The 24,737-nt window shown below is 51.6% G+C and overlaps 1 protein-coding gene across 5 annotated transcripts in view; it reads left to right on the plus strand.

Moving 5' to 3' along the window:
- CAPN15 (calpain 15) overlaps positions 1-24,737 on the plus strand; it is a 59,325-nt gene that overhangs the window by 29,100 nt on the left and 5,488 nt on the right. For 4 of the 5 annotated variants that reach the window (XM_075718159.1, XM_075718160.1, XM_075718163.1 and 1 more), the window contains 3 exons: positions 16,718-18,215; positions 22,216-22,424; positions 22,669-22,852. In XM_075718159.1, the coding sequence (XP_075574274.1) occupies positions 16,718-18,215; positions 22,216-22,424; positions 22,669-22,852 (1,891 nt within the window). The remainder of the gene's footprint in view (positions 1-16,717; positions 18,216-22,215; positions 22,425-22,668; positions 22,853-24,737) is intronic. The other variant, XM_075718162.1, reaches the window with a different exon arrangement.

Here is a 24,737-nt window from a genome sequence, read left to right on the forward strand (position 1 = left end):
ACCACAGACCCTTGCTTAAAAAATAATTTCTTAATTGGCTTAAAGACAGAGAAACAAAAGCAACAAGTAGAGTTTCATCTTCTCTTCATCCACCTTTCTTTCCTCTTCAGGTGTTGCTTTTGAAGTGATTGCTCAAACATACCTCAGGTGTGGATAGCTAAATGGGGGAAATCAAGTGTCCTTTGGTCCCAAGAGTCCACCTTCCTTGCTGAAGCTGTCCCAGCTTCTCAGATGAGAGAGCAGCTTAATGAGTTCAGTTTCTTGCTCCTTTCCTTGCCTCCTCCCCTCCCTCCTGAAAGCAGGTAAGTCTTTATTGTAAAATGTAACTGAGGAAGTCAGCCCCATTGGTGCGTTCTTTCCTTCCCACTTTGTCAGATTCATAGCACTCCTTCTCTTTCTGTGCCTCTGTGCTTAGATCCTCCTTCAAAAAGCAGCCTGTGCTCTGCTTCTCCAGGGCCTGTTTCAAATTGGACCTGGAGAGAGGTGATAAAGACTGTTATTTGAAGGATCGCCATGCACAGGTCTCTGAGCTCCTCCAGTGGTACCACAGCTGCTTCTTCTGCAGCTGGGGTGAATGACACATCAGCAGGTTTCTGGGACAGCTCTCCCTGTTGGGATCCTTTCCTCCCCCAAGAGAAGTACTGCCCAGCTGGGCTGCTATATTGCAGGGTATCTTTTCTGAGCTGGGCTCACCCAGCGCATACACAGAGCCTGCTGTGACATGTTAGTGAAATTGGGGCAACAGAGACCCTCTTTATAAGCCCTGTTGTACCTACCCCTGAGGGGCTTCCTAGGTAACAGGCAGCATGGAACTCACTGCCTGCCTGCCTCGGTCCTTGCATGCAAGCAGTACCTGGCATGCTAAGAGTGTCCTTAGCCAGGGCTCCCCTGGCTGTAGAGGGAGCAGTCACAGCTTGATTCAGCATGAATACTCTGCTTCCAAGGGCCATGTGTAGCTGCTTCAGGTCCTGGTTAGATCCTGTTTAACCTGATCTCTGTCTCTGGCCTTGTCCTGGAGATTGGACCTTCATCCTGTTCAGGGGGTGGCAGCTGTTCTAGAAAGGGAACAGGAGCCCTGATGATCTCCTGGGCTGGTATAAATCTCCTCACTAGCACTGAAGGACCTAGGGTGATGTAGGTGAGCAGCTAGAAACTCATTCACAGCCCTTGGTCTGATGTTTGCAGACAGAGGTGGTTCTCTGCTCCTCTGTGGCCAGGCTCTGGTGTCTAGTGTCTGGGTGCTCAGAGGTCCTAGTAGCTCTCTGAATCCCAGGCTCAGATACATGTTTTGTTCTCTTAAGATTCCCCCCACATACATACACAAATCTTTTTATAGCTATAATAAACCATATGACCATTATTTAAATAGAATAAATAAAGTTGGAAAAGCCTCCCAGGAGCATCTGGGACTTCACCACCTTTGGAAAATCGAGTTAACAGAGCTGTTTATGTAGTGGAGAGCAGGGAGAACAGCCCATAAAGACAGTGTCAGCGGAAAAAGAGGAGTGTCTGAAAGTCTTTCATCTTTCCATTGGCAGCGCTCAGATGTGACTCCAGCTGCTTTCTATTCTGGGATGCAGGCAAGTGTGCGCTCCCACACTTGGTTATTACTGCTTGCAAAGAGCAGGTCTGGATTGACCCAAAGGTTTGGAAATCATTATGCTATCGAGTAAGGATAATTTAGAGGATGATGAAGGAGCATTGCCAGGACTTGAGAAATCCATGTTTGGTTTCTGGACTTGTCCTAGACTTTTAGTGGTTGGGCAGGACCTGTGGTCTGTCAGTGCCTTGGTTGCTGTCTAGATAACAGGCCCCATGAAAGGAGAATCTGAGGCTCTCCAAAACACCACTGTCTACTGCAGGTACAGGGCTGCATAGGTACATACGTAGAAGTGCATATAGACATGAAGTCTTGGTTTTTTCAGCTGCTGGTTGTGCTTCTTAGGCTGCAGCGGGAAAGTCATTCCCAGTTCTGTCCAGAACCTCTCCAGCTGCTTTGTGGAAAGAGGGAATCTGTCAGCCAGGCAGGTGTTGCAAGCTAAGGAGGACACAGCCATATCTCTGCATTCACTGGAGGCCAAATGGACACTGGAATTACATTGCTTCAAGAAGGGGCTTCTCTGCTGCTCTCTGTTCTCTCTTGGTTAATCCAGACACCTAGCATCCCAGATTCTTCTTGTTACAGGTTCCCTACAAGTTAAGAGCTTTTATTTCCTGGTCTCCCGGACAGTGAACACTCCACAGCCAACTTGAACGTCACTTATAAGCTCAAGATGCAAATATGAACATCCCACCTGTGTCACGTTGCTGGATGCTCCTTAACACTGTGTCTCATCCCAGAGGCATTTGTGCCCAAATGTTCAACCCCTTTTGAGGCTGAAGGGTTGAAACATGAACCCTCTAGAGAGGGGTATGCTGAGAGGTGCCACAATGTGTGCCCTGCTGCTCACTGCCAGCCCTGGATGCGGAGGACAAGCAGTGATGGCTGGCTAGCACACACCGTGCTTGCCTGCCACCAGGGTCCCAGGTGGGTAGCCAGGTGTCTTTTGCAGCCTGGTTCTTCCAAGTTGCTGATCATCTCCCTCTGTGAGTGATGCATATATCACTTGACTGCCGGTACCCTCCCCTCTCCACTCCAGCATGTAAGCCTCTGTGTGGTACACCAGCTTTGACAGAAAGAGCCAACAGGCTTTCACTGTTTGTCAGAATAAATTGCTTCTCCTATTGCATGGAGGAGATGCTGGTTCATTTGCCCTGAGTCTGAACAGCATCTGGGGCAACTTCTCCCCCCTTGTTCTTCCTCCCCCTGAGCCTGCAAGGAGAGCAGAGCCTGCTGGCTGCAGCATGGCAACAGGCTCCCAGAACGACAGCTGATGCAGCAACAAATTTTGCGCAGTCTTGCATTCATCTGCTTGACCTGACATAACCTGGGAACAGGGCTGGAGAAGGTGCGGATGATCCAGGAGTGGGAAAGGCTGGAGCTATCTGTGAGGTTGGTGGGGTTTACTGCTGTTCAAAGCCTCTGCTCTCCATGCAGGTCAGCCCACCTGACCAAGCAAACCCTTGGCCCCACTTCACCCCAGGTCAGTAAGGCATGGAGAGACGTGGCTCCAGTGCAGCAGGCTGCACCAAGCCTTTGTGCATGTTTTTTTCAGGACCTGGTAATGAATGTGAGTGCGCTTGAAAGTTGCATGTGGACCCAAGGACTCAGTGGAAAGCATGAGTGTGTGCATGTTTGTGTGAACTCCAATACCCAGTTCAACTGGGACATTGCCCCGGGCTTCTGCTCTGTGCATTGAGATCCTCCTCTGGGATCGGTGTTCTTTGGAGGGGTTACAGATATGGTTCCTGAAGGAGAAGAGAGGACATTCAGGTTTGCCCTCTGCCTTCTGATCTCCTGTCACCAAAGGAGCTGTTCAAGCATGTTGAGAGATAGCAGGGCTTGCTAGTTGGTGGCTGGGGGAAGAACACCCACCCTCACCTTTTTCCTCGCTGCCAGATGACATTTGTAGTGTGGCTGCAGTGCTTGATTTGCCATGCCCTGATCCGACCATAGGCTGAACTCCAGGGATGTTGGGAGTTGCCAGAGTTCCTCTCTCTTCCTCTGTCCCTTGGCAATCTTTCTTTCTTTCTGCAGATCAGTGCAAAGCTTGTTGGCTGGGTTATTAAGCATGAGCTGCTTTCCTGAGGCACAGAACTGGCTTAGTTTTTCATTAAGGCCTGTTAATCATCCTGAAGAAAGCCTGACAGCCGCTGGCAACGGACCACAGTGCCCTGCTGCCTTCCATCTCGCCGGTGGGCGCGAGGTCCCACTTGCGGTGCCCCAGGTGTGCCTGGCAGCTGCCGGACAGGTGCTGCATGGTCTGGTGTGGGACAGTACTACTGTAGAGCTTGGCAGTATGGGCTTGGGCCCTGAGAAGTTTCCTTGTTCGTAGGGAGAGTGCCCGGCAGCAGCTCTGCCAGGAGTCGGGATGATAGCCAAGTTAAAGCCCCAGGAGAGGAGGAGGAGGCTGGGGGCTCTGCTCTCCTTGGTCTCAGCCCTCACAGAAACACCAGTCTTTCTCTCTCCATCCATCCCAAATGGTACTGAGCTCTTGATTACTGTTGGGTTTTTCTTAATTGCACCTTGGAGCTATGCCCTGATTTATTTTTTCAGGGAAAATTTATAGTAAAAGATGGTTGTTTCTCAAGCAAATAGCGACCTGCCCTGTGCAGCTGATTATGGGCAGGGCTGGGAACTGGTGAGACAAAAGGAGAGAGGGGCTCAGCAGGGTCCTCCTACTCTGTGGTTGTGCCCGCATTGTGATAGCTCCCACCACGCCACAGCCCCTGCAGGGCCATGCAAGGGGGCAGGCAGCCCTCTCCAGACTTGTGTGGCATCCTCCAACAGCAATATTTTGCCTCTTAGGCCTCAAAGGCAGCAAATAGCTTTGAATTTCCTTCTCACCCTAGGAAGAAGGGATTTAATTTACTCTCTGAAAGTACAGGGCAGTATTTTGGAGCTGAGCTGGTGGCACTGGCGGTGCCAGTGAAGTGGAATTGCTCACAGAGCATCACTCACAGCTCCTCAATCCTGTCCCATGCCATGCTCTCCAGACATGAGATGTCCTAAGAGATGTCCTCTAGTCCATTCCCTCCCACATTCCATCTGAAATCCTTACCCTTTGAGCTCTTCTGGCCATCCCTTCCCCTCTTCCTGACCTGAGCATCATAAATAATCATTGAAATGAAACTGTCCCCATCCCCATGTCATCTCTGGGCAGGCACCACACAGTCAAGCAGGCATTCCCATGGCCAGTCTGCAGGGGTGGATAGCAGATGTCTGCCCCTGGCTTGAGAAGGGTTGATGGCAGGGCCTGGGTCAAAGCCAGCTCAGCAGTTCTGCAATGGGAATAGTTTAAGAGGCAATAACACAGGAGGGAGCCCAGAGGAAGATCCCTCAACCATCAGATCTGAGGGAATGACACACATCCTTGATGGAGCAAAAAAAGAACGTCTCTCCTTGGTATGTCAGCCTCATTTATGTCTCAGCAATGCATCAAAGACAGCAAAGTCTTACCTTTCTTCCTCTCTGGGCAAAAGACATGGTGAAGGGGATGTTCTGCAGCCTCCCTGAATGCCAATAGGCTACTGCTAATGGTTTGAGAGAGGCATTAACCCTATGTTGCTCTTCCCTGGGATCTTCTCTTGGTTTGTTGCTGTTACCAGCTTTTGTGTCCTTTTTAAAGGGCACAATTTCTGTTGGCCTTTTAAAATGAAAACCTGCCATGATTTGAAATGCACTGGTGTAATAGTAGTATTAGTAAAGAACATCATCTTCCCAGCTGTTCCTCCCCAGCATCTTGCTTGTCCTCCTAGGTCTGGCATGTTGGTCATAAATCTTCTCACTATTGTTCTTGATCTCCTCTGATTTCTTTATGTCTTGTGCTAGCCTAACTTCAGTGGTGGCTTGGAGGTCTGTGTTCCTGATGGGAGTGGCACCTGTATGATGTGTCCTGCTCACATGTTCAGCGTTAAACTGCTCACCAATTTGTCCAGATCAGCAGGGAGCCCTCATGACTGCAAGAGGAGAGGCTGCCTCCGGGGTGTGATATGGGCCAGTCAGGGAATGATTAAATGCATTTGTGGAGCCCCTGCCTTTCCTTCAAAGTCTTCCTTCCTAACCAAGGGGATCTTCTCAGAGTTTGAAATTTTTTGTTCTTTTCCAAATAAGTGTTCAGGCTTCTCCACGTGTGAATAATTGCAAACTCCCTCCTGCTGGGGCTGTTGAAGTAAAACCGCGCTGCACATCTGTACTAAACCTGTTCTCAACATCAGCAAGCAAGCGGGGCTCCAGGGCATCCACCGGTGTGGATACGCAGTGAGCGCCTCACACAGCAAGGCACTCTGCTGGTGCTGGCGTCTTGAGTCTTGTCTCTGACTGCCAGGATGTGGGATCAGCCCTCTACTTCGGTGTCTGATGTTGAGTTTTCGTCCTGTCACCTTGGTGTGGACAGTCAAAGGTCCACGAGGTTTGTTTGGTGTTTGTGTGCATTGCCACCGGCTGGACGTTGGCTGGAGATAGCTGTGGGACTTGCATCAGCAGCAGGTTGTTCTCATGAAAACCTCTCAAGAAAATATAATTCCTAAATTCCCTTTTGCTGTGTCCAGAAAAACTTTCCTCTGGCGTTGCTGTAAAAGATAAGTCTGAAGGGCCAAAAGCTGAGTTCCAGCAGCTCTCATAATCATAGAATCATAGAATGCTTTGGGTTGGAAGGGACCTTTAAGAGGTCATCTAGCCCAACCCCCCTGCAGTGAGCAGGGACATCTTTAACTAGATCAGGCTGCTCAGACCCCCTTCCGACCTGACCTTAAATGTTTCTAGGGATGGGATCCTTGTGTTTCCACATAATGTAGGCAAGATCCTTACCCTGTTTGGCTTGTGGATCACATTTTCTTTCAGTTTTTAGCATGGAGGCCTTGGTTTGATGGCTGGGTGTGAAAATCTGTTTTTTTCAAACCTTTCTGTACAAGCCATCTTGCAAACAGCTAATTGTTTTATTTAGCAGCAGATCTGTAAGATGCATCATCCTGGTCTGTGGGATGGATTTCACTGGAGTCTAAATCCTCCTCCATTTCAGGTGCTCGTGAATTTTGCTGGACAATTTTATTTTATGTGGGAAACTTCTTGGGACGCTGCTCAGACCAAAGGTGGAATGTAATTGTAAAAACTATGTGAGATAGCTGAACCAATTTTTACCAGGCTTTCTAAAGAACAAATCTACTATTTTCCAAGGGCCTTCTTGCTCCAAGTGTGCAAGAAGCTGAAGCTACAATTATCCAATATAACTTGGGTCTGTCATTCTTCTAGGGTTCAGGCCTTTCTGGTCTGTTGGGTTTTTTAACAACAACAAAAAAAATATCCTTGAGTTCTTGTCTTGTGTTTGCTGGAGGACTGTGGGCCTTTTTCCCCTGAAAATGCAGCTTTTGTGGGGGCTGCAGGCATACTGAGACACTCCCAAATATTTTAGCAGAACCAGGGTATCTGCAGAGATCCTTTGCACTTTCTACACTCAAATTACACCAATTTCATGCAACTGTGACAAAAACCTATAAATCTGGTGTACCACCTTTCTGTATTTGCTCTTAAATGGGTTCAAATATCCACTGTATGTGGATTTTAGTCAAAGTCAGTGTAGCGTAGTCAAAGTAAGGCAAGCTATGGATTGAGGCCATTCAGTTCATCACCACCTTGAGCCAAATCAATGTATTAAGACACTATCAAACCTGTTTAAGCATGTACATAGTACGGGCTGAGTTAGTACTGGGCTGAGTTAACGACACAAATTTTCCTCACCTAGTATAATGCTTGAGTGCAATTGGAGCTTGATATTGTTTGCTTTTAAATTCCCTGGACACCCAAAAGACCAGGGAAATTAGGTACAGAAAAGGGAAATAAAGTAGTTGAGTCCAGGAATGACGGCAGCAGTAGCGCTGTGCTAAATTGGTTTCTTTGAAGTAAACTGTTATTTGAACTGCAGAAATTTCCCATGCTTGCATGCAGGGAGGCAAGATGAGATTATTAATTATAACAACAGGCTGGAATTGATCTTAATGAGAAACAGTGTAGCCTGAGAGGAGCTGAGGCTGTCCCCAGGGCTGGGGCTCCAGAGAGAGATTCCTGGGCTGTTCTGCCAGCTTTGCTGCAGCAAAGCCTGTCTCGTGATGATCCGGTGTGACTGAGTGCCAGTGTAGCACATTCCCCATGCCTCCATCCTGAGTTTTGAAGATGTCACATTGCCATTGGCCATCTTGTCTGGGCCCTGTATCCCAATAACCTTGGGTAGCTGCAGGAGGTGCTTCTTTATGGGGAGACACCTGGTCCCTCATCAAAAGCTTGTGAACCCAGAGCTTGCAAAAGCTCATGACATTTCAGCAAAGCTAGAACTCGGACTTTGCTGGCCTCCTTGAAATACTTGGTCTGCCTTTTCCTCTTGTATCCCCAGGGTTTCGTCTTGTTGCCCTGGCAGAGATTTGGGTAACCTGTTCATTAGCAAAGGAGCTTTTGAGAATGGTCTTGTCTCAGCATGCCTGTACTGCACAGTGCTCTGCCAGCCAAACTGGTTTTCTTCTGAGAACTAATATCTTACAACACCAAAGCAATTAAGGTATATTAAAGGCTAATGATGCACGTCCTGTTTTTCTCACAAGGCAAGCCTTCCAGATTCTGATTCTGCTTTGATGATTTTGCATGAAGAACGATAAAAGTCTCTTGTCTCCAGTCCATCAGTTTAGGATAATGTTGCCTGTATGTCCTTAGCCTCGGAGGAAAGCTAGTGTGAGGCATACTCCTTCCAGATGTGTGTCACTTTGCATTCTTGCAGCAGCATCAGGCGAGCAACTCCAGTGACCATGTATTCAGATGAGCAGATCCCTTCAAAGGCTCTGCTCCTCCTCTCATTTTCCTGGGCCAAACCCAGCCAGGGATTTCAGCTGTGAAGAGGACTCTCCAAGTGATGATGGTCTCCTCAACTTCCTTCCTTCATCAAAGCCAGAGTTTGGTGCATGTTACAGGGTGCTCCTGTCCCAGCTGTGCCTCTGCCCTCCTCCCGTTTCCCACCCTGCTCTTGACAGGTTCCTTGGGCCCTCTTCCATGGCCAGTGAAGGGTACAGGAGTGTGTTCAACTTGCATCCTTTGCAAGCAGTTGTACTTGCAAAGCATTGCCTTGGAAGTCCTTTCTTCCCTGTCCTACAGCAAAATGTCCCCTCTCACCCTTTACATCTGTCTCTTTTGAGACAGGCAAGCCCTGTTTTCTGGGAGGTGATGGCAAAGTAAATTACAGGGAAAGCTGCAGTTTGAGAGTGTGTTCTGTGGTTTTGTTGGCTGCCAGAAAAATATACTACTGAATGAACTCCATACATCTGAGGCCAGTGTTTCTTTTTCTCAGATTTCTCATTAGTAGAGTTTGATTTTCCCCTGAGAACTTCTCAAAACTTGCAGCCTCTTTTCTTCCTGGGCAGTGGAGCACATATGAGCTGGTGGAGCTGTGTCTAGTGTGGGAAAAGTAGAAGCTAAACAGAAACTGTGCAAGAACCCTCTTGAGGTTTGGTGCAATGGGACCAAGAAATTCCCAGGAACTGGCGTGTGTCATCAGCTTGGAAAACTCTTAGTGTCCGTCTGAGCCTCTCAGCACCTTCTGGGGAGGGTTATGTGGTGTTGATGGGTCTTTAATGGCCCCATTCACTGTAAAGTGCTTACCTTTGCACGGTCTACTGCTGCAGAATTAGACTTCTTTTTTTTCTCCCTTCTGCTTTGATGAGTGATTTTTTTGCCTGCCACCATTGCTTTATTAAACAGAACAAATCCAGTTGTCCTACTTCAATTCATTGCAAGTTATTACCAGTGGAAAATGCTATTTCTGGCATAAATGCAATTGTCTGCCCCAGTGAATGGTCAGGAGCACTGATACTGTGCTGGGGCTGGGAGGAGGTAACCTCCAGAAAGAAGGGGTGTCCTGGCCAGAGCAGAGTTTGGCATGGAAGTGGAACAGGCTGGTCCCTCAGCTGTTTTTCCTTCCCCTATCTAAGCTGTGTTTCTGGGAACTGGCTGACAATTTGTCTTGGATTGACTCTAAAAGAGCAGATATAAATATATGATAAAGCTCTGGAGCACTCAATAATATTTCAGGATCAAGAATTCTTTATTTCATCAACTGCTTCAACAAAAGGAGGAATTTGTGTAGTTGTAGCCATTGTGGTTCCCTTCCACCAGACTGGAGGAACAAAAAAGAATGGTGGAGCCGGGAGACCCAGGCCCCAGCTCCAGTCCCTGCTAAAGGAGCCACGTGGTATGAGAGGACTAATTAATTTGCCTCCTCCCTGAGGAGGATGAGAGCCACCAGCCCCGTTCTGCAGGGTTGCTCAGACTTATACAGTACCAAACACTTACCTAGTGCTGTGCAAGGAGAGCAGGAGTGCAACCCAGAAAGGTGTAGTGAGATTGCAGCTTGAACTACTAAATGTATATCCAGTTTGGGGCTTCCTGGTACAGCAAAGACCTCGGCAAACTGGAGCAAGTTCAGTAGAGGGGCACTAAGATGGTCAGGGTGCTGGAGCACGTGCCCTGTAAGGAAGGGATGAGGGAGCTGGGCTTGTTCAGGCTGGGGAAGAGAAGGCTTTGGAGGAGGTCTACCAATATCTGCAGGGACATAACGCAGAAGACAAGAGCCAGGCTCTTCACAGGGGTGCGTGGTGAGATGACAGGAAACAATAGGTGCAGGATGAAACAGGAGACGATCAGACTGGGTATAAGGAGAAGCATTTTTGCCTCAAGGAGAGTCAGTAGAGTTTGCTGCCCAGAGAGGTTGTGTAGTCTCCATGCTTGGAGGTTTTTCAAGACCAGACTGTATAAACCTGAACAACGTGCTGTGATCTCTTAAGAGATGCAGCTTGGAGCAGGAGTTTGGGCTGGAGACCCCCTGAGGTCCCTTCTGACCTGAGTTATCCTGGGATCCTCCATGCTTGCTCTTGTGGAAGTGGGTGCTGCTTTTGCTCACAGGTGGAGAGGTCCAGCAAGGGCCCCTGTTTTGTGGGCACATTTGTGCCATTGCAGTTGGCCTGCCTGGCACTGCCTGACTTGCTTGCTTTGATATGAGCCTCCAAGAAAGCACGGGTGAGCATAGGGGAGGTTTTCTTTGGTGTTTCTGCCCTTCCTCAGTAGAACTGTGCTGGTGTGAAGTGGGAGAAGAGGGCAAAGGGACAGGTCCCTTCTGGTGCTTTATTTTCGCCTGCACCTCTCTGAAACTGGGTGAAGGTCACTGGTACTGAAGCCCGTGTTATTTTCTTGTCTCCCTTTGGTGGAGTGGGTGAGGCAAGATTTGGAAATACTTACGCAACCTGCCCTGTTTGTATGATGCTAGCACCGAGCTGGTGACAGTTCTGTAGCCTTCAGGGTTTAGAAGTGTGAATCAGAGACTGTTTTTCTCCTATAGGAATTTGTAAAAAGTGCAAAGTCCCTGTTCATAGTGTTTCTGTGTTGCTCTGCCAGTATATCTGCTGCAACCTTCCCCTGGTCCAGCCTACCAGCCCTTGCCTGGCTCTGCAAGAGCGAGTCAGCTCAGCCAACAGCACCTCCTTGCCTGGGCTTCACGATGTGCGGGACATGATCCCAACCCACATGCCCTTCTAACAGTTCAACTGCCAGAGTGGTGCCGCGTGGTTCCTGACCTCTCTCACCCCTTTCTTACATAGGCATGGATGTCTCCTGCTCCGGCTGGCTCTGGAGATGTGGTAGGTCCACGCGGGAGATGGCTCAGTGGTCCTCTCTTAGGTCAGAGCATGCTGTGTCATTGAAAGGAGTTAAATAGAAAACAGTGGGATGGGGAGGAGGGGAATTGATTCACAGTTCGCAGACAATCGAGGCAGGATTTTGTTTGGGGTTTTTTGTGATTTTTCTTTTTCTTCCACAAAGTTCTGGTGCTTTTTCTTGTATTTGTCAAACAAGAGGATTTTGCTACAATGTGTTCTGTTTCAGAGAACTTGGGGTTTGTACGTTGCTGACTAGAACAATTGATTTTTGTTTATTTGTTTATTTACTGCAGGAGAAAACTGAAGCAGTAAGTTTTAAGGCTTTAGCTGTTCTGTAAGAGTTTTATTTAGAGAAACAGCCTGATTCTGTTGCTACGTGCAATTTGACACAAGCTCATATAATCCCTGGAGCCCTGAGATCTCTCGCTCCAGTGCCCAGGTCACCTCAAGCCATGCGCTCTGGCAGTCCAAGGTGCTTCTGTCCAGGGCTGGTTGCCATCTCTTGCCCTGGAGCTCAGCTGCACATCACACAGGCTTGGCACGCCACCAGCTCCCTGCTAGCAGGAAAGACGCAAACTGCAGGTTTTTGGGCACTTCCTGGTCTCGCACCCTGCCCTGTTCCTTCCTGTCTTGCCCTGCTTTGAAGAGGCTCCAGAAAAGCCTTTGGTCCCAGATGACACCCAAAGGTGGTAAAGACCCCTGGCGTCTTTGATGGCTGTGTAGGAGCCAGGGCTCTGTAGCAACAGGGCATGCAAGCTCAGCAGAGACTCCTAAACTCATCGCTCAGCAGAACCCTAGGAGGGGGACATCGCTATCCTAAGGTAGATTTGGAAGGTGACCAGCTGGTGCCGCCTTAATCCCTTCCCTGTCTTGTCCTAGCAGTTCTGCCCGGTTCTGGTTAAAGGAAATTTCCTGCATGCCAGAGGGAGGCAAAGGGCCACAATGTCCCTGCAGTGACTCTCCCTTCCCTCCTAGTGACAGCCTTCCCCCACCACTTCTGTGTACTCAGAAATGGTGTCCAGAGGGAAACAGCCACACACGCTTCGGGCAGCTCTGCTTCCAGATTCTGCCTGCGAAGGCTGCCTAGGCATCCCAGTCAGTATCCCTGTCTGGAGGCTGTCACCTCAGCAGTGGGCTGTCTTTGGCACTCCTAACTACGCAAGGCAGAGTGAGCAGTAAGGTTCCCTGGGACCTGATCAGCACGCTGAAAACTGTCTACTTGGTTAAGTACCTCCTATATTCTTTTTTAAGTATTATAATTATACTGTTGTGACTGCCAAGGTAGGTGCAGTCCTGCCAATGTGGTGATGTCTCCTGCCAGCTGATGTTCACACTGTCTTGGTTGGGTAGAGCTACTGCAGTGGGAAGCATGGCTATGTAGGGCCAGCCCTGTCCATGCTGCTGGAGGTGTGCGTTGGTACGGCTGTTGCCCTTTCCTTGCCATGTGCACCCAAAAAGAGCCTCTAGCAGATCTCTGCTGCCAGCCTGATGAGCTGCTGAGAGCTTGTGACATCGTGCTCCCTGTAAAGTGTCCCCTTTCCAAGAAAAAGCCTTTCTGTGGGTGGGTGACTTTGCCAGGTCACTGTGGAGTGGCTGGTTTTGAGAGGAGCTCCTCTCCTGCACAGGCGCCTGGGAAGGTGGCAGGCAATGTTTATCTCAGTTGTGTTTTCTGGGGCTGGAGAGCATGTGTGTTATCATACAGCAGATGGGCCTGGTGAATAGATGGTGGAGACACCTGTATTTCCTCATGCAGGCTCATTGCCTGCTGGGAACGGAGCCAGCTAGACTTTGTAGGGAGAAGTACAGAGCTTGGACAGGCTGCAGTTGGGTTTCTCCTTCAGCCACTTCATTTCTGAGAGGTAGGTGTTGGTGTGGGACTGAGGCTGCTGCTGCTGTGATCCACCATGTGCTGGTATAGGGTGTACCGTATAAGGACAGGTTCCAGCCTTCTGCCCTCTGTGATCTTTGGACCCTTAAATTAAGTCTGGTGCTCCAGGCAGGGACTTGAATTGTCCATCAGTCCTAGGCAGGAGTCTGGTGGGAGCAGGCTGCAGTCTGGTGTACTGCCAGTCATCAAGGCTGGGGAACCAGTGGCTTGTGCGGGACAGCCAAAGATGCCTGTCCCATGTCCTCTCCCATTTTTGTGTGTCTCCCACTAGCTTGCACAGAAAGCTGTGCAGCTGCCAGGCATCGCAACATGGTGTGACAGCCATCCCGGGGAGGAGCAGGCAGGAAAGTCTCCTGCCAGAGCTTACCACTGCGATGGGAGCTACAGACCTTTGAGGGAAGAGCTGATGGCCTTTCTAGGAGGTTTTTTTGTTTTCCTGAGAGCTGTCATTGGAGAAAGTCAAGTAGGTGGAAAACCTAGCAGCTGGCAGGATGGTGTCCCTGGAATGGACAGTGTTGGGAGCAGACTCCTATGGTGTGGGGGAGAAGAAGGGACCAGGAGGGGGACAGCATGGCTGGGGAGCAATTGCAGCTCCCCAAGGCCAGTATCAGAGCTTGGGGGAGAGTACATGCAGTGGCAGGACAGAGCACTGCAGTGTCCTAGCTTCTGCCTCCCTTCTTGCTGCCTGGAGCTTGGATCCCCTGCCCAGCCAAGTGAAACGGTGCTGCCTTCCCTGAGCCCGCAGCTCATCACTGATAGCGCATCAAGCAGGTCTGGCAATGCGGGCGTGTTCCACTGTCCCCTTGTGTGGTACTTTTGTCTTTGAGGTTATCCTGGTTTTCCCCTTCTCTCTGTTGGTAAGGGAAGGGATTTCTTTCCATGGACCTGTGGTTGCATGACCAGAAGCCTTTGCCTGCTGGAGGTGACTGATAGGACTGAGGGTGTGAGAGTGATGTGTGTAGCAGGAAGATTGGTGGCCGGAGGGTCCCACTCTGTGGTAAGCAGCACGGCATCTGGATTTAGGGGTGGATTTTTTGGAGAGCCAGTGCTCTCCAGCGTGGTGTGCAGTGGGTAACAGCATGGGACGCTGCAGGACGGATGTGGATGGTGCAGGTTGCTGACAGTCTTTGCTTGCCTTTTGCTGATGCCTGTGGTTTCCAGAAAGACAAATGGATGTGACAGGATCACGGTGCCCTTCATGGCCCTGTTTGCTTCCTTGTCTCTGCTGGAGCCAGGCACACAGCTCCTTCCCTTTCTCTGTTTGAAGAATGATCTCCCTTTCAGATGGTTGTGGGCATGGTCCTGCCACAGGGGAGAGGACGGTACAGTAGCTTACCGCTGTAGGACTTCAGGCAGAAAAATCAATGTTTCTATTTCTTTTAGCTGGGAAAGATTCCTTAAATAACTCCAGTAAATAAATACCTTGTAAAGTTCCAACTATGAAGGCATATTGGTATATGAAGGTATATGAACCAGAATGAATTTTCAAGCTCTCTTGCAATAAAATGAATTTCTTGGGTTCGGGCTTTATTTAGAGAAACATTTGATTTAAGAAGGGAGTTGAAGGTTGTATTTGATCTCTTTGTGAGGGGGAGCTGATGGTTGTGGGGCATGGTCTGGAAATGTGGTCATATTGCTGCTGCTGGAGTATTCCCAGGAAAGTTTCTTGTGTACCCAGCCAAAGGGAGGGTCACTCTTCTCCTCCCCAGGGTGGTTCTTGCTGCATCCTCTGTCCCCTCAAGACCCCGCTGCTGCAATGCTATCTGCTCAGCCACTTTGGGAAGCTGGTTGTGCAGGTGCTGCTGCTTGGGATGCTGGAGACCAGCCAGGACCCAGTTGACTCCGTGGACTGCTCCAGCATCTTGTAGCTTCCTGCGCTTGTCCCCTGTGGCATAAATCATCATCTTTCCTTTCTTTGAGGCTGTGTTGTGGTTGAACCTGGTCCTTGAAGGGACACTAGTGAGGGAGCCAGTGGTGAGCCCACTGGGGTGCAGCCCCTGTGATTTAGGCTGCTGGTTCCTTGGTCTGGGATGGCCTGAATTTGCTGTTCCCAGGAAGAGCTGAGGGCATGGGGTGGACTTGGAGGTTTCTTCTTCAGAGTTGGCCCTGCCTGGGGTCTCAGGCAAGCAGTGCAGGGTGGAAGGGGTTGGAAGGAGACCAGCTCAGCTGGAGAGAGGCGCAGCTGGCCCAGAGATTGGGTTCAAGATTGGAGCTTTAGAATTGGCTGTGTTATCTGGGAGCAGGAGTGCATGGAGGGCGGGCTTTGGGATCATGCTTCACGTTTACCTGAAGGAGAACTGTTTTGTCCTTGTGTGAAGGAAGAGGAAGCAGAAAGCTCTGTTTCAGCCCCACCTTTGCTTGAAGCTCCAGGAAATTACCCCAAGCAGGGGACAAAGGGCACTGCGCAGGGCTGGGATTCCTTCTGCTGTTCGTCAGCATGCATGCAAGTGTGGCATCGCCTTTCTTAGAGCACCAGGAGGGCCGCAGTGAGGGAAAGCTGCTCCCTGCAAGCCCAGAGGTTGCGGTGGCCTGTGGAGCTGGTGCTTGCTGCTGCACTTTGCTTTCTGAAAATTGAACCTGCCTGGAAAACGTTATTACGACTTTCTGCCCTGGAGTGAGGTGACTGTGGTGTGCGTTGGACCTGTTCCCCCATCAGGGTTTCAGGCATTTCTGGGTAACACTGGAGGTTGAAACTGAGGGCTGGTGCTGACAGCAGGGCTCTGTGGCCTCTCCACTTCCCAGGTAAGCAGGGCAGGAGCTGGAGCTGGGACACGGTGCCTCACAAAGCCTGCTGATCAGAAACGCCTTGCCTCTGCCGGAGGTTGGGGAGAATCAGGAGCTGCTGCTGAGCTCAGAACCTGCTGGTGAGCTGTCCTGGCGCCGGCTCAGCGCAACCCACCTTGGCTCCGGCATGTAGCTACTGCTTGCAGACTGAACAGGCCAAGCTTCTGGCCCTGAAGCCTGTAGTCAGGTAAAAGCATCACCGTACACCACAACCTGCTTTTCTGTGCTCAGTGGTGCCTGGTGTGGTATAACACAGCCCAGTGTGGATAAGTGGTGTACCCATGGTGGCAAGCCAAAAGGAGAGGAGAGAGACAGGAACAGAAAGTGAAACAGAGGTGGATTGGAGTGACACCGAAGGAGAAAAGAATTGACCCTGGGAACCGCAAGAAGGCAGAGCAGGGTGTCACCTCCTCCAGAGAGTTACAAACAAGCTGCAGACTAACAAAATTGTCGAGGTTGGGCGCAAAGGTGGTGTGCTTGCTTGCTGGGGCGCATTCTTGCAGAGAGAGGGGTCAGCAGGGTTGCAACACTGTTTCTTGTGCCCTTCCTGAAGTGTTTTGGGTGGAAGCCAGCGCATTGCCGTGCACTTGGAGAAATCGTTTGTCAGTGCCAGAGGAACAAGTGCCTGGAGAGCAGTGACTGGATTGATGGTTGTCCCCTTTCTGGAAGCAAGGTCCGGACTATGCCAGCCCAGGAGACGCATGGTACCCCCATGTACTGTGTGGCCTTAGCCTCACGCTGTCTTCTGCTTTCTTCCAGCCACTCCCACTCTCCTGGCTCCATGGCTGCCGTCCGCGAGTGGTCCTGCACCCGCTGCACCTTTCTGAACCCCGTGGGCCAGCGGCAGTGCTCCATGTGCGAAGCCCCCCGCCAGAAGCCTGACCTTAACCACATCCTGCGGCTCAGTGTGGAGGAACAGAAATGGGCTTGTGCCCGCTGCACCTTCAGGAACTTTCTGGGCAAGGAAACCTGTGAGGTATGTGGCTTCACCCCGGAGCCAGGGCCCAGCGGTTCCCCCTTGCCCGTCATCAACGGCATCTTGCCCAAGCCCGCTGTGCTTGTGGAGCCCAAGGGCGCGTCCAAGGAAGAGGCTGCCAAGGCAGAAAGCAGCAGTGAGGACTCAGAGGGGAAGAGTCCTGATGAAGCAGAGCTGGAGAGTGGCTGGGCTTGCCAGCGCTGCACACTGCACAACACACCAGTGGCCAATTCCTGCTCTGCCTGTGGTGGCCCACGCAAGCTCTCCCTCCCCAAGATCCCACCAGAGGCGCTGGTCGTCCCTGAAGTCATCACCCCTGCCGGATTTCACATGGCCCCCTCTACCTCGCAGCCTTTAGTCTCTGCAGAGATCTCTGATGGTGACGCCGTGGCCACCCAGGGCCCCATGGCTATGGAACAAGAGACCCAGAAGATACCAGCCTTCAGTCCCTTCTCCCCAGGGCTCCAGAACAATCCTGTGCCCCGAAGCCGCCGGGAGGTGCCCCCCCAGCTGCAGATGCCGGGCCCTGAAGCCTCCCAGCCTGTGGCTCAGAGCGCAGCGGGGCAGAAGGGCTCTCCACAGGGTCAGGCCAGGGCTGCCCCAGCTGCCCGCTTCCAGGAGCTGCTGTCCAACAAGCGGCTGAGCGTGCTGGAGGAGGAGATGGAGGTCAGTCCATCACACTGGAAGTGCAGCTCCTGCTCCCTGCTTAACTCCGCTGGGGTTGGCAAATGCGAGGCTTGCAGCGCCCAGAAAGGCAGTGACACCATCAATCTTGTGGGGGACTCAGTGAGATTCACTCCGTGCAGCCCCTCCAGCCCTGACTTCACCACCTGGTCCTGTTCCAAGTGCACCCTCAAGAACCCCACCCTGGCCCAGAAGTGCAAAGCCTGTGGCTCCTCCAAGCTGCACGGCTTCCAGGAGCATGGGACACAGGGTGAGCCATCACCCCGCTGCCCTGACTGTGGGGCTTGTGACAAGGGTGGCTGCTCCTCCTGCAGTGGCAGGGCCCCATCCGCCCGCAAGGTTGCCCGACTCTTCCCATCCCAGCTGCCTACCGGCCAGGAGAGGCCGGGCCAGTGGGCTTGTCCTGCTTGCACCTTGCTCAATGAGCTCAAGGCCAAGCACTGCGTGGCCTGCCATACCCCACAGCAGTACATGGCCCAGCGCAAGGGCCTCAAGCCTCTGAAGAGACGGGAGAGCATGCACGTGGAGAAGAGGCGGCAGACAGACGAGGGAGAGGCCAAAGCCCTGTGGGAAAACATCGTGACTTTCTGCCGGGAGGTGAGTGCTTGCTGAACTAGTCCTACTCCTGGTTTAACTTGGAGGGGGCCCTCTTCATGCTTTCCCTGTGGGTCTATGGCATTGCTTGGCATAGGCAAGCTGCCTTCTGTGTCTTGGGTCCCAGAGAAGATCTTCACCTGCAACAGCTGGATGCTGGTTGTTAACACTGAAATGGAATATTTTAAATTGGTGCAAGATAATCTCTAGGGTGAAAGTGACCTATCCAGTTAACTCCCAGTCCAGGGGTGAGGAAGTCTGAGTGTTAACTCTGAAACCTAGTGATATTTTAAATCAGCGAGGGAGAACATCTGGGTTGAAGGGGACATTCTTAGGTGGTCAATACAGCTCCTTCCCTGTCCAAGGGTGGGGAAGGCTGGGAAAGATCATGTCCAGGTTTGCTGGTGGCACTGCTGTCTGTGGGCAGCAACTGTGGCATGTGTCTGTGCAGGAAATCTGGGGATGCAGGCAGAGGCTCAGAGCACCAGCAGGGGTGCAGGTAGAGGAACTGTTGCCACTACCAGCAACTGCAAGAGTTCAAGAACTGTGAGCTGGGCCTTGGCATTCTTGGTTTTGGTGTTTGTGAATGCACAGCTGCAGCTGTAAATGGCTTGCTCCTGTTTTGGGAAGGACAGCTGAGGTTTAGCTGTACCGTGGCTCCAGCTGAGGGTCTCAGGAGAGAGACTGAGCTATCGCCCTCCCCTCCCACTGTGAATTATCTGGCTCGATCTCTTGGGTTTCAGTCTCAAACAGTGCTGTGATGGCCCCATTTTTTGCCCTCAGTGGCCTAAGATGCTCCTGTGAATGCTGCTCTTTCTCTGCCCTCCTTCTGGGGGAAGCCTCCAGGTCTTCTGGACCAGATGGAAAGGGAGTTGCAGTCCCATTTTGACAGACAGACAAGGCTTTTTCTGCCTGATCTGAGGAGTGTGTCCATGCCTGTGCCTCCGCTGCACAGACTGGGGACCACAGAGATGTTTGGCTGAGGAGAGAAGCTGTTAAGAATGATCCTGTTCTGGTTTTTTTTTAATTGCTACATGTCCATCCTAACAGACATGGATGTCTTTATAGCAGAGAGACCCTGATTCTGCTTATCCCCCTCTTTTAAGCAAGTGAATAGCCTCTTCTGTAGGCAGGGAACGTCTGTTACATCCAGTGGAATCAGACCTGAAGGACGAATTATGAGAGATGGCCAAGTTGAATTAGCAGCTTGCTGCTGCCAAGAACGGGAGTCTGCCTTGCCCCATCCAGCACAGCTCTCGGTTGGAACCTTGGCTGAGCCCATTCAGCTCACTAAGCTGGCAGTAATGGCCTATTAGATCAGCATGGGCCATCTTCTGAAAATCCCCCTAAAACTAAATCACTGCTATGTTCTGACACTGGTTATGGTAAGTCAAGGGCTCTGCAGGTCTGAGGGAAGGGCTGGCAGCGGTGGTGGACAGTGCTGCTCCCACACTCATGCTCACTCTGCTCTCCATATGCCTGCAGCCTCCCACCAATGCTCCTGTTTGGCCTGGCATGTAAGGCAGCCTCCAAGCTTCCTTCTGTCCATGGTGTTTCACAGGCTGTTCAGCCTTCCCCTGGAGGAGAGTGTCAGGCTGGCCAAGTTCTCCTCCGCCTGTTGTCCCCATGCCCCATGTTGTGTGGAGCAGCCCACCTTGCTGCACTGCTCCCTGCAGGGATTTCTGCTTGAGCTCCTGCTGTGGGTGCTCCCTTCTCTGCTATTCCAGGGGTGCCTTTTCCAACACTTCTCGGTGCGCAGCCCCCACTTTTAGCTTTGCCCTTTCTCTTCTGTCTGGGAGGAGAGCAGAGCTGACCTCTTCCACTAGCTGCTTCTGCACCGGGCATCTGCTTTGCTGTCTTGTGCTGTCCCCTCTCTTGCTTATCCCGCTGTCTCACAATTCTTCTCTACTCTGATTAACCATCCTTCCTGCTTTCTGAATAACAACATGCATCAGCATGTTCTGCAGAGCTAGAAGGACATCCCAGGACTCTTGCTGTCTGTGCCATGTTCTGGCACCTCTGCCTGCAGAGGCTTTCTGTGTACTGGGGGAGGCCCCATTTCTGTTTTCCTTCTTCTCCACCTGTCAGACAGTTTGCTACTGGCAGCAAGGCCATGGGGGCAAGGCAGCAGCCTTCCTTGGCCCATGCTGTCCTGGGGAGGTGGCAGCAGAGAAGGTCATGTCTCTGGTCCAGAGTCTCTGGTCCAGAATGGCATGAAGAAGGTTGTTGGCAGAGCAGGAGGAGTGAGGGAGGTCCGATGCCTGGTTTTATCCTCTTGCAGGAGAAATAAGCAGGACTCCTCATCTGGCACCCTCTGTGAGCGGGTTCGTCACTTCCTGGGCACAAGAGGAGTTACCTGCTCCTGTCCCCACTGCTCTGATGCTGCCCCTGCAGTTCTCATGCCTCTCTCTCCCTCCATCTCTAGGGATATTGGTAGTGACAACTTCTCTAAAGCATTTAGAAATAAGTGAAGGGAGACATCATGGTATAAAGGTAATTAGCTTGTTAGGCAGGCTTTCCTGATGTTGCTGGGGAATTGCACTGCTACGGCTCTTGCATTGCCTCTATTGTCAGTGCTGGTGAGGTCTGTGGGCTCATGTTCAGGCTCCCGCAGTCCTGCTGAGTACTGTCATGGCCCTGGTGAGACCCTGGCCATGATACCGGCAACACTGAAGGCTTCTTCCACCTCTGCTGCTTGGAAATGCACCGCAGCGACTCCACAGAGGACAGAAAGCTTGCAATGCCCATGGGCTCTGACTCAAGACCGCTGCCTTGCTCTGTGTCTGCACTGCCCTGCATGATGGGTTCCTGGGGAGCCCTGGCTGCACCCCGAAAGGCGAGTGTGCGAGGCTGGGATGTGGCAAGATGTGGTTGCTTGCTGATACAGCAGAGGCGGCTGCTTGTCAGCTGCATGGAGCAGATGCTCCCCTTGAGAAAGCCAGCAAGCCCTGGGATGTGTCCTTTTTAGCCCGCATTGGTATTTGAACAGTAACATCTATTAGCTGAAAAACAGCCTTCTGCAAAAGAGAAACTGGAAGTGCTAATTGAGGCACCACATAGAAAGCATTCACATAGGATTGCAACAAAAGAGGAAGGACAACTACTGGTTTGGTGTGCATAAAAGCTAATTTAAATCAGAGATGGCTTTTGCTGAAAGAATTTAATTTCATTTAATTAACAATAACAAAGAAGTCCTGGTTCTTATTTCACCCTGTGTTAAACTGTCTGAAAAAGCCTTCCTTCTCCTCCTGGTGAAGTTCTGTGCTTCCATCCTGCCTCTGTGGCTAATACCTGTGGGATTATCTGCCCTTCAGTCCATCCTATTTTATTTAATGCGAGCAGCTATTGCAGGTGGGCTCGGACATGGGATACCCTCACTCTGGAATTGCTTGCCTGTTTGTGGTCAGGCTGAATCCAATTGTGAAAGGTGCCATTAACATCCTCCATGGCTGTGCCTTGGGGGTGGCACAGGACTGCCAAGCCCAGCATGTCCCCTCCAGAGCAGGGGCAGCTCAGCCCTTAGCACAGGGCTTGGGTTGAGGAGCATTTGCTTGCCAGGTGGCTCCTCACAGGCTTGCTGCTCACATGCTTTGCCACTTATAGAAGCAGCCAAGGTCCCCCACGGTCCAGCTTTTAGCACCAGCACAAAGTGCGAGACAGTCCCTGCCCGGGGAGGTTCCTATGAAACAGAAAAAGGCAGATTTGAGTTGCAGTCCAGAGCTTGGGGGCCGGAGAGACGAGCTGGCTCGTGGCAGGGCTGAAGGCTGGACCTGATGCACAAAATGCATCTATGCCATTGCCAGCAGACATCCGGTCCCAGACCTGCTCCCTGGCACAGCATCAGAAGAGCCTGCCTAGGCCAGGCAGGAGGGCTGGGGGCTCCACTCTCACTCCTGGGGGTGCAGTGGGAGGCTTTCCAGGCCAGCCCCATCCCAGGAGGCCCCGGGGAGCTGCATGCCACACAGCTGCACACTGATGCTCTCCTTGCCTTTCGCTCTCGCAGAACAAAGTCAATTTTGTAGATGACAGTTTCCACCCTGGGCCCAAGTCCGTGGGATTCCCGGAAGGTGACAGCGTGCAGCAGAGGGTGAAACAGTGGCTGCGACCCCACGAAATCAGCTGTAGCATCTTCAAGGACCGATCGGTGAAGTGGTCAGTGTTTCGCACACCCAGGCCCTCAGATATCCTGCAGGGACTGCTGGGAAACTGCTGGTAAGGGGGAGCAAGCCAGACTGACACTCTCCTACCCCCTCCTCCTTTCCCCCCCTTCATCCAGCACCAGATCAGACCCCTCAGCCCTACTCAAACCCATTCATACCCCCAGGCTTGTACCCCATTCTCTGCCTCACCCCTTACCAAGCGGCTGTGGACTGCAGTCCCCTGCGCTGCATGGCTGGGCAGCTGCCTGCTGCCTGCCCGTGCCCTGCTGAGACCATCCCACGTCCCGTCCCGACAGGTTCCTGAGCGCCCTGGCCGTGCTGGCTGAGCGGCCAGAGCTGGTGGAGAGGGTGATGATCACAAGGACGCTGTGCCCTGAGGGTGCCTACCAGGTACGGCTGTGCAAGGACGGCACATGGACCACAGTGCTGGTGGATGACATGCTGCCATGCGATGAATGTGGATACCTCCTCTTCTCACAGGTCAGCAGCCCTGGAGGGGGAGAGGGGTGCTGGGATGGGGTGGGCAGTGCTCCAGGGGCCAGGGGAGGCTCGTCCCCAGCTCTCCCAAGAGAGGACTGATGGAGGCAGTGGGAAGAGGTACTGCTGTGGTTTGCATGAGGCCCCTACTCTGTGCTGCATGGGGCATTTGCAGCTCAGGACCCTGATTTTTGCTGCACCTTCAGGACAGCTGAACTCTCTGAGGCCATAATATAAATCTATTTAGGCCTCTTTTGGTATTTTCCAGGCTGCGATGGAGAAGTTTCGTTTGCAGTTGCTTTTCCCTCACTCCTCCGTGCACCACAGCCACTTCACTTGCAGAGGAAGCCATCCTTATTCCTTACAGCAAAAGGAAAATATTTTAACCTGTGTGTTTTGCAGTGCGAGGGCTGAGGGAAAGCTGTTTCTTTCCTCTGCGGGGAGGTCTGGCAGCTTGGCTTTGCCAGGGAGGGACCATGGAGAGGGAGGAGACCACACAACAAATCAGCCTGTTTCGAGTCAGTGCCCAGTTGCTGTGAGCATGCATACTCGGGTGGCATCTGCTAGGATTAACAAAGCTCCCTCAGCCACTTTGGGACGTCACTGTGCGTTATGCCATGCCCTGCCCTGCCTGCCAGGCCCAGGGGCGCTTGCTGGGATCATATCCATGAAGGAGACTGAGAACGTCTTTATTGAAACTCAGGCGGCAAAATCTACCAAACAAAAGAAAGTGCTGCTGTCAAGAGGAGACAGGGACCCAGGACTGCTGGGTTGGACTTTGTTCTGCAAATCCCAGTCCTCTGTTTTAAAGTACACACAGCCCCAAACCACATCATGTGTGAGCTGTAGATGTCGGGACAGGACCCTGGCTGGGGAAATGGGGCCCAAAGATGAGTATTTGGGGAACTTAATGTCCGTACAGCTTGCACAGTCCCCAGCCTGTGTGGGCTTGTTAGCCTGAGCCCTCCACAGCGTGGAGGTGGCGCAGTCCTGGGGCAATTGCTAATTGCATTGAAGCCTAATGGGCCTCGTGGGGCAGCAGTCCTGGCACAGCTGGCAGGGCCAGCTCATGAGCCCTGCTTACCCCCATCTCTGGGCAGAGGGGTCTGGGCAGGGGCTTCACACTGTGCAGGCACAGGTATGGGACTGCCAAGCCTGCACTGCCTGGCTGCTTTCTCAGCAGAGTGGGTGATCCCCACAGGGACACTGAGTGGGGCAAAATGGTTGCCAGCACTGCTGGAAGTTGGTCCTGTTAAGGAGAAACTTTGGAAAGGAGAAGAAGAAGGAGTCTGTGTCTACGTTTTGCCTCACAGTAGACAGAGAGGATCCAGTCAGGCACGTGATTTTCAGCATAAGATTTGCCTGTCTTGTTTTTTTTTCTTTTCAATCCATCTTTCCTCTCTTAAAATTTCAAGTCTGCTTTTTTTTTGAAGATTGAAGGTATTCACATGGGCTGGGCTTGCCTTGCCTTTGTTTCCAGGGGCATCTGAATGGTGACGAGATTTTTCTGCTGAGCATTTAGCTGTGTGAGCTGAATGTGGGGGCTAAAAATGGAAAAATTGAGAGTTTTAAAAATAAAGGAAAATCAGGCTCTTATCAGAGCTCCCTGGCTGCGGCTCAAGCAGAAATAAACAACATGGATTTTGTTGAGTAAGGTACTCAAAAACAAGTGAAAAGCACTTGTAAGGTTTCTTTATCCATTGGAAACAAATCTTCACTGCCCTCCTTCCCTCTTCCAGCTCTTGGCTGCCACCTGTGAGTCGCACGCAGTCACAGTGTGCCAGTGCTTTTCCACTGCTGCCCTCCAAGCATTCGGTACCGAACCTGATTTGTTGGGGACCTGGAGGCCAGCAAATGTCTCCTTGCCTTCTGCCCTCATACACCTTCC

Source organism: Pelecanus crispus, chromosome 11 (assembly GCF_030463565.1).
Source record: "Pelecanus crispus isolate bPelCri1 chromosome 11, bPelCri1.pri, whole genome shotgun sequence".
Taxonomy (NCBI): Eukaryota; Metazoa; Chordata; class Aves; order Pelecaniformes; family Pelecanidae; genus Pelecanus; species Pelecanus crispus.